Source organism: Salvia splendens, chromosome 22 (assembly GCF_004379255.2).
Source record: "Salvia splendens isolate huo1 chromosome 22, SspV2, whole genome shotgun sequence".
In the NCBI taxonomy this organism is placed as follows: domain Eukaryota; kingdom Viridiplantae; phylum Streptophyta; class Magnoliopsida; order Lamiales; family Lamiaceae; genus Salvia; species Salvia splendens.
Window position 1 is genome coordinate 17892233 of NC_056053.1, and position 9840 is coordinate 17902072.

Below are 9840 nucleotides of genomic sequence, written 5' to 3' on the forward strand. Positions count from 1 at the left end.
TCAACCCGGAGATCAGAGTGGGTAAAGCCACCATGGAGATTGTGTTGAGCATGGTGGTGCCAACCATCATTGGTGTTGCGTCGCCATTCGTTGATTCATGGGAGAAAGAAAGTATTAAACACTGGGAAAATAGCGAAAATACATGTGAGTTGATGGTCAAAATAGTGTCTTACATTGAGCATGTTTGAAGGTAAGAATTTCATCATTCCCTTTCTTCCGTGAATTTTTTAACTAATTTGAATTAATTTCATTCATGCAGGAAGATGCATTGGAACGACCATGATGGCCTGGGATGATAGAGAAGTAAAATATATTGTGCACAGTGGCGTATCCACCTTAGAACAAGGCGTACAAATGTACCCCAAAGTAGATACTAATGCCTTGTATTGAGGTACTTTTAATAAAAAGGCTTGTTTGGTCAAGTGGTTGTGCTCTCCATTTTCAAAACCTAAGCTGTGAGTTCAAATCCTCAAGGTTGCATAACTCATTTATTTTGTTTTCGATTTCCACACTTTTTTTCTTCATTCTTTGATCTCTATACCTTTTTTCTCAATTCTTTTATGTTTTGATTTCTATACTTTTTTTTCAATTCTTTTATTCTAACAATTAAAGTTACTATATCATTTTACTTATTTCAAATCTTTTTTTGTTTGTTTGTTAATACAATTTGTTTACTTGTATTCATGTTTTATTTTATTCATAATCAAAATTTCTATAGCCTTTTACTTCTTTAAAATAATTGATTTATTTTTTTTGTTTAGTTTTATTTAAACAATTGAAAGAATAGATGTATTTTTTTTTTGCTAAAACAATTGAAATAATAAGTTTATACATTTCTTAATCAAATTCTCAAATAATAAAAAATTACTTATAAACTATTTTATCAATTGTATAGAAATTATATTCATATTTATATGAAACACTTATAACTAATAAAATATCTATATTTTTTATTTTATAAAATAATAGACATTTTGCTTAAATTATTTATGCTCACAAAGTTCACTTCTAAAAACTAATATTTATCTTTAAAAAGTGATTAAAACTTTACTTAACTATTTTATGTCCAAAAGATTTATTTCTCGTTATATCCGCGTCTATACAAGACATTTGTATTTAAGACAATGAAAAAGATTGTTTGGATATTTTTTCGTACCACTAAATCCAAAATCCTGGATACGCCACTGATTGTGGATAGTGGATATGTGAAGTTTTAATTGTATGAAGTTCTAATTATTAGTATGAAAATAGCTTGATCATTATGTAATGAACAATGCAATTTTAGTAGTAATTTATTGGGTTATTAACCTATAAATACACGAACTTTCAATTTTTTCTGCTTTTTCCACCGAACTTTGTTTTTTGAATATAAATACATGAACTTTGGACTTTTTTTATTTTTCCCCAAATTAAAGCTGAGGTGTTCACCGGAAGTGCCAACATGGCAGAATCGCCGGTAATCAAAACGACGTCGTTTATTGTGAAATGAGGTAATTTGCTTGTAAATACACAAACATTTGAGATATTATGCTTTTTCCCCTGAACTTATGAAACATTCTGATATTTCCCCAAATCAAATAAAACTTTCTGGCATTTCCCCAAATCAAATAAAACTTGCTGGCATTTCCCCAATCTTTTTTAGCTAAATTAAATGTCCCCATGTTCCTCGCAAAATATCATAAAAATTTCACAAAAACAACTATCATCAAAAACTCAAATTCATTTAATCATTTTCCCATTCAAATGTCTCCATCATTCCACTGCACGTAAAAAATTCGCCATTTTTCCATCCAAATTCAACAATTTCACAAAACAAATATCACAAAACTAAATTCAGTTTGGTGATGGAGAAATTTGAATGAGAAAATGATTAAATGAATTTGAGTTTTTGATGATATTTGTTTTTGTGAAATTTTTATGATATTTTGCGAGGAACATGGAGACATTTAATTTAGCCAAAAAAGATTGGGGAAATACCAGAAAGTTTTATTTGATTTGGGGAAATATCAGAAAGTTTCATAAGTTCAGGGAAAAAAGCAGAATATCTCAAATGTTTGTGTATTTACAAGCAAATTACCTCATTTCACAATAAACGACGTCGTTTTAATTACCGGCGATTCTGCAATGTTGGCACTTCCTGTGAACACCTCAGCTTTAATTTGGGGAAAAAATATATTTTGGAGAAAAATAAAAAAAAGTCCAAAGCTCATGCATTTATATTCAATAAATAAAGTTCGGGAGAAAAAGCCAAAAAAATTGAAAGTTAATGTATTTATAAGCTAATAACCCTAATTTATTAGTTTCATGTGAAACTACTCAAATGCCTCTGCTTCTCGTCTTCTCCCCTCTGTCCCTCACCAAGATTTTAAGCAGTTTGCTTTTCTACATAGTAAATGATTTACTGTCCAATTAAGCAACAATTCCCAATTTTTGAGAAGCATGGATGATTAATCCCTAATCGCAAACAGAGAGAAAAAAATGGCAGTCTCTTTTCGATCCATCTTCACAAGCAAGAATCCCATCTCTTCCCTAATCCCTTTCTCACCGACCCATTTCCCAAAACCCCCAATTTCGCCATTTCCACCCCTAAATACACGACCCCATCTCCCCAATTACGCGTTCTTGACATGCCAATCCCCCGTTTCAACCCTCAGAAAGGCCACCGCCTCTTTCGGCGACCTCCAAATTGACGGCAGCAAGGGCGCCGGCTCCAGCACTCTCAATTTCGACGATCTTCTCTTCAATCTTGAATTCTTGAGCCTAACTATCTCGGCTGCGGTCTCGTTGTATGCAGCAGTGAGCTACGGATTGCAAAAGGGGGCGGTTCTTTGGTGGTTTAGGAGCAAGGTTTTTGTGTGGCAGTGTGTGGTGTTGGTGGCGAGCGTCGTGATTGGGGCGGTGATACGGCGGCGGCAGTGGCGGAGGGCGTGCGGGCCCGGGTTCTCGAAGGGGGCTAATTTGTTGAGGAGAGTGGAGATATTGGAGGAGGATTTGCGCAGCTCGGCGTCCCTCATTCGGGCTCTGTCGAGGCAGCTTGAGAAGCTCGGTGTTCAGGTTCGGGCCACCCAGAAATCTCTGAAAGAACCGATCTTTGAGGTGATGTTGGTTGTGTGTTTCTTGTGGACATTTTGTTTTAGGAGAATTTGGATGAGAATTATGTGTTTATTTATAGATATGGTGATGTTTTCGTTTCTTAATAGCTTGCATTTTGTGAAATGATAAGTTATCTTTTATTGAATTGGGTATTGTTTAGTTGCTGTATGTATATATGACTGTATGAGATTGGATGATATAAGGATTGGAAAAAAAGGAAAATGAATGAATCAGTTTTGGTGTGTTTAGGATGAGGATTGAGGATACACAAAGGCATGTTGCTCGTTGGAGTTTTTTCGTCTAGTTGATGGCGAATAGGTCGGGCATAGGCCTAGTTTTTTTGTAGGAGGAGAAGGTTTGATCAATGGTTTCTCAATGCCATAACCTAGCATGCTCTTTCTTCTCTTTATATGTAAAGGAGAATTGCGAGTTTGCTTAAAAAGAATCAAGAAGGATACAGCCTTGAGGTTGTAGGACTTGCTTTCAAGTTTGACATGAGTGCTTCATATATTCATCATTCAAAATTGCAAAATTGATACAGGCCACTGCTGTTTCTTGTTAGGGATCGAACGGTAGGGAAGCGAATGTTGGAGTAGGTGCTGGTTGTTGAACAAATCTTATTGGTTCTTGGTCATTTCGGGAGTCGGATTACTGACAGGAAAAGTCTAATTTAGTGTTATGAAGTTTGTGTTGGAATAAGAAGCTTACAATGACTTTGTTCAATCAGCCTGAGAGTATGAAAAGCACTATAGGATCCTAAACTATTTAAGATGGGTTGATTAGAACATGTTGTGTGTTGCCTTTCACCTTTATTGAAAAGCCCAGCAACTTTCCATTTCATATTTATATGAGGTGCTCAACTGCTCATAACGTACACCATTTTCTGGATCGTGTGGGAGTGGTTTAGCAGCATTGCTTGTCCTTTGATGGACTCTAGAAGTTTCTAACTTCTGCTTTTTTTTTCTTTTCCATTTTCAATCTCAGACTGCAGCGTTGGCACGGAAGAACTCTGAGGTCGCCCGAGCATTGGCAGCACGCGAAGACTTTTTGGAGAAGGAACTCGGGGAGATTCACACTGTTCTGCTAGCTATGCAGGTACTGCAAATCAATAAGACTCATATTTACCATCTCCGCTTGTGCTACATCGATATCTTGAAACCTGTCACTATTCATTTTCCTTTCAATCCTGAATTTCATGTAGGAACAACAAGAGAAAGTGCTGAACCTCATCCTTGCTGCTGGAAAAGCTAGGAATCTGTTGAATAGCAAAGCTACACAAACTATCGACCCTAACAAACCAGAGGCTTCAAACTCATCATCAATGGCCGGCGAACAAAACACAGAAATAAGCAACAAACTCGAGACTCTGGATGTTGCGAACGCGAGCCAATAAGCACAGAGCCTCGTCTGAATCTGTGGTTTTGTTTTTTTGATAGTCGAAAGAAAATTGATGAGATCATGTTGTTGTAACTGGACATAGGGAGCTAATAGCCCTATGTTTAGTATCTTTGTTGTAACATTTCATCAAAATATAAATTTGTTGGAGAGAATCATGTTATAAATGAAATGTAGCATCAAATTTTCGCATCAAATTTTCATAGTAGTCAATATTATTGATTTGATTATTGCAGAGAAGTAGGAATAAGCAACTGATTCTTATTTCATTAGGCCAAATAGTTCCTTACACATGTATACCTTGCAAAGCTCACACACTTAGATGTATTACAAAGCACACACATTCAAAGCTGCCAGACTAACATGACATGTATCACAAAGCAGAAGATGCAGATACCAACTTAGGGAGACTGGGGCCAATCATAACCAGTATCCGCAACGTTTATGTCATAGTAAAACCACATCCCAACGTCCTCTACAGGGAGTTCGTCTTCCCAGAAATCGTTCTCCAACATCTCGTTGTACTCATCATCCACGTCGTCTGCAAAGTCCCAAGGCAGGTACTCGGAAGAACTCGAGTTATCTGAACAATTATCCCAGCCATTCATATCATAGAAATCCACAACAAGGGGTCCAACAACCTTCAGATTAGGGAATCTCTTCACCAACTTCTCATCCAGCTTCACCTGCCAGCATCCTCGTATATCCAGCAACTCGAGCTCTTTGCAGTTTTCGATAATCTTGACTACGCTTGATGTTTCTACGAGCAAGTAGGCAATCTCTAGATGCTTCAGTTTTGGCATTGTGGCAGCGATGGCTAGGGCTTCGTCATCTTGGGAAAGCTTGTCGATCACCTCCAGCGGATGCATTACCCTTCGCAAAGTGGTCAGGGATTTACAGTGCTTCCCGGCTGCTTCGAGGGCTTGAGCTCCTATGTTGCCGCAGTAACTCAAATCGAGGGAAGTCAGACATGATAGCTTTGGGGCAGCCCTCTCCATTACTGAATTGTTCATGTGGCTTCCGGGCAGGTGCAACGTTTTTAGAGATTGAGCACTTGAAACCAAGGTGAATCATATAAGACAATTTTGAAAAGGTATAATATGACAAATAATGTGACAAGACAACAGTGGACACATTATGCAACATGATATTGATACCATATGTACTAAAAGACATCCTAATCAAACATCACATACTGCCTAGCAAACGAGCGCTTATGGTATTAGAATTATTCTACTTAACCATATCCCCCTCTTAATACATCTAATAACAATGCAAGAGCTGCAATCTATGCAAAATGCCAAACTTTAATGGATGACACGAACAAACACCAAATCAAATCACAAGTCCATTTGAATCATTTGAAGGCCAATGCACAAATTTGGCATCATCCACTTATTCTCACTGCATTTTCACCTTATTACGAGCAAGTTATACATTACTCAAACAAAAAAAGATACGAAGAAAGCACGACTAATACTTACTGATTAACTATGAAGAAAATGCTTTGGTCACTGGAAACACCAGAGACGCTGAGCTTCCTGAGCGAGCCACAGCTTCTTGAAACGAGCAACTGAAGCATCCGTTCAACGAGTTCAGTCTCATGAGTCCTGCTCCACTCAACAATGTCTATATCTTGCCAACAATACGGCCCAGACACCGCTTTTCCCCAAGACTTGCAGACTCTTGGCACCACAGTTAGCAGCTCAACAAGAGACAGTTTCTTGAATATCAGCCCAAGTGCATCCGGTATCAATTCGTCCCATTTCGGAAAATCACATGCCTCGTCCATTCTATCTCAACCCTCTAAACAAACTGCATAAAATCAAGACTTTGCAATATAATCTAGATCAATTCAAAGGAAATGTTCCTAACAATGACAACATAAAGAAATGCAATGAGAAATGTTGTGAAACAAGACACTTAATTGATGAAGAAGCATTATTAAATAACCGCAACACTGATACTCTTTCCCTTCATTCTTTTCAAGGAGAGGTTCACCAACATATCCAATCAAGCAGCAAGCTGAAAATCTTGTACCAGAATTTTCCAATTGAATTCATGGAAGAAACGATAAAGACTACTAGATGAAGGGACCAGTTCTACTGAATGGTGCAGCAGCAGGTAAGGAATAATAAATACACAATAAATGCAAAGCCCCAGATTCAAACGGAAAACGGAACAGAAGCGATGAACAATACAAGGACGTCAGAGTCCAAATCCAGCTCCCAAATTTGCAAGAAAAAACAAAACTGATAAATCCCAATATGAATCAAAACAGCACACATCAAATTAGGGAAGAAAAGTAGCTGCCCCCACATCATCAGATGGCCTCAACAATTTTCCAGAAATGGATCGAAAATCCAAAATCAGAAATTTATAATTTCCCACATAAATAAATGGCCTTAATTTGCAGCGCAGATGGGAAAGCTCAAATCTTGGCAGCCTTGTATCAATCACGTTTAATTAGACACAGAAAGATGATTAATTTACCTTGTGATTGGAAGCGATTGAGCACAAGCTGGATCTATGAAAGCATGCGGTTTGGTTTATCCACGAAATTGGAGGAGAGGAGAGAGGGAGGGAGAAGGAAAGCAACACAGCTAAAACAAGTGAATACAAACAAAAGCGGATTCGATATTGGTATAACTAAGCTTCTCTCTCTAGAAATCTCTCTCTTAATTGGGGATATTTGTGACGTAAATTTGTGACTAATAAATAGGAATAATAAGTTTGCTTCTTTTGAAAAATGGCAATTTGTATTTAATGAAAAGTATAATCCTCGTAAAAGGAGATGACATGAGATAAAATAAGTACTTTGGTTAAATTTGATAAAGTAGAATTCTAGAAAAATAAAAAACTATGGTTTTATACTTTTATTTCATGTTCAAGAATTTTTACTTTATTATTATGTATTTATTCTGAAGAGGGATGATATATTTACATTATTCCTCTTTTCTATTTATTTTAGAGATGGATTTACTTCAATGAAAAGAATAATACTCTTAAAAAGAAATAATTGAATTATAAATTATGAGTTACTAGTAGTAAGGGTATATCAATTTTTATAGACGAAATCAGATGTTACTTCTTATTTAGAATTGGATGAATTAGGAAAATGGTGTAGAACGGGAAATTGGAGCAAATTAGTGTTTGTTACAAACCGAGTAAGAGTGTTTTAAAGAAATTTTTTTATATATAGTATACTAGTACTATATATTTTGGAATTGTTGAAAGTTGCTTAACCACTAATTTCATTAGTAAATCATCCTTACTAGTCCATCCATCTTTCAAATGACGGATATGGAACCACTTAGTTTTGTTTTTCTAGTGTATTGTTAAAATGATCAATTATGTATTATGATAGTGTTGAAAGTAATATTATTAATTATATCTATGGTAAATGGGTTAAATCGTCTCCGTTTTAATACGTAGTTTTCTGTTTTTTGTCGTTTGTGATTATCGGATCTTTTCTTTGATTGCTTTATTCGTGAAAATTGCGGCGTTGTTTGGACATGTTAGAATTAAATGTATACTAACTGAGGACATGGATACGACGACAATAAGAAAATTTATTGCGATGATAAGAGATTTTGTATGTTGTTCGTTAATGCGTTATTTGTCGTTTTTGGTTTATACTAACTGAAGATGTGGATCCAATTACAATAAATAAAACCCAAAAATTTATTGTGATGACGAGATATTTTATATGTTGTTGGTTTATGCATTATTTGTCGTGACTAGTTTTGTCGACGTGCTTTTGATCTACTTTCAGCATTTGCGTTGATTGAGTCGGTGTGGTTGTTTAACTCTTTATTTTGTTTTTATTATTTTCTCTAGTTAGGATGATTATTTAGTTAGATTTGATTAGATTTGTACACTTACTTGGTGAGGAAAAATTCAGTAGACATACCACCATGGAAATGTTATTGTGGTATGAAATGCTAAGGTGGTATGTCCTACTTATAAGATTTTGACAATTAGAGATACATACATGGCTCACAACTCTACCTATAAGCATACAGTTGTGGAAATTTTGGTGTTGCATATATAACTCAAATATCTATACATACACGCATCAATTACCTATATTGAATGCATTTAAATCTTTCACATCAAATAAGAAATTTCAATAAATAAGTAATAACGAAGTTACTCTTTTTCGCTCTCTAGAAATCTCTTTCTTAAATTTTCGGATATTTTGTGAATTGCAATAAATAAAAGTAGTAATAATCAGTTGATACTTACTTTGAAAAATGGCAATTTGACTTTGATGAAAAAGTGTATAATACTCATAAATATAAGTAGATATGAAATATTACTTTAGTCAACTTTAATAAGTAGAAGAATAAAAATTAATTGTTTTATTTTTTCATGCTCAAGCATTTTTATTATTTATTTACTCGGAAGAGGGATGATATATTTACATAAATCCTCTTTTCTATTTATTTTAGAGAGTGATGATAGTGTTACTTCAATGAAAAGTACAGTAATATATATTCATATTTTAAAGAAAATTATTTATGCTATTTTGGAATTATTGAAAGTCGCTGAACCACTAATTTCATTAGTATATCATCCTTACTAGTCCATCATATTTCAAATGATGGATGTGGAACCACTTAGTTTTGTTTTTCTAATATATTTTTAAAATGATCAACTATGTATTATAATAGTGTCGAAAGTAATATTATTAATTATATATGTGGTAAATGGGTTAAATCATCTCCGTTTTAATATCTACAGTTTTCTCTGTTTTTTGTCGTTTCTGATTATCATATCTTTGATTACTTTATTCGTGAAAATTGCGGTGTTGTTTGGATATGTTAGAATTAAATGTATGCTAATTGAAGACGTCCAACAATAAATAAAACCCGAAAATTTATTGTGATGATAAGAGATTTTGTATGTTATTCGTTTATGCATTTATTGTTATCCAGTAACAATAAATGAAATTCGAAAATTTATTTTGGTGATGAGAGATTTTGTATGTTTTGGTTTATGCGTTATTTGTCGTGACTAGTTTTGTCGATGTACTTTTGATCTGCTTTCAGCATTCGCGTTGATTGAGCTGGTGTGGTTGTTTATTTCTTTATTTTGTTTATTATTTTCTCTAAGAGCATCTCCAATGGCGGACGTCCGGTCGGACATCCGCGACGGGCGACCGGGACGTCCGCCATTGTAACAAAGCAACTCGGATACGGACGTCCCGTAAGGACGTCGGATGTCCTCGGATGTCCGGCGACGGGCGGGCGGACGTCCGCCATTGTGGCGTGGGTCGGACGTCCGGTATTAATTTTTTTTTTAAAACTCTATATATACGGCTCGTTGAACTTCACTTCATTCGCACCA

General features: G+C 35.3%; 2 protein-coding genes across 5 annotated transcripts; one reads left to right on the forward strand and one right to left on the reverse strand.

Annotated features, from left to right (window-relative positions):
- The first annotated feature begins 2321 nt into the window (after nt 1-2321).
- Nucleotides 2322-4685, forward strand: LOC121787320. Its single transcript, XM_042186018.1, has 3 exons — nt 2322-3096; nt 4078-4188; nt 4295-4685. The coding sequence occupies exons 1-3, from the start codon at nt 2479-2481 to the stop codon at nt 4484-4486; spliced, it is 921 nt and encodes a 306-aa protein (XP_042041952.1). The 5' UTR covers nt 2322-2478; the 3' UTR covers nt 4487-4685.
- Nucleotides 4686-4729: 44 nt separating this feature from the next.
- Nucleotides 4730-7158, reverse strand: LOC121787318 (F-box protein FBW2-like). 4 transcript variants are annotated; one of them, XM_042186017.1, is made up of 3 exons: nt 6982-7158; nt 5973-6294; nt 4730-5541 (listed from the first exon to the last, which is right to left on the reverse strand). In XM_042186017.1, exons 2-3 carry the CDS (start codon nt 6278-6280, stop codon nt 4890-4892), a joined length of 960 nt encoding a protein of 319 aa, XP_042041951.1. In that variant the 5' UTR covers nt 6281-6294; nt 6982-7158; the 3' UTR covers nt 4730-4889. The 4 variants fall into 4 exon arrangements, with proteins under 4 accessions (XP_042041951.1, XP_042041948.1, XP_042041949.1 ...); XM_042186014.1 differs by having other exon boundaries at nt 5973-6303; XM_042186015.1 differs by having other exon boundaries at nt 5973-6319.
- Nucleotides 7159-9840: the final 2682 nt, after the last annotated feature.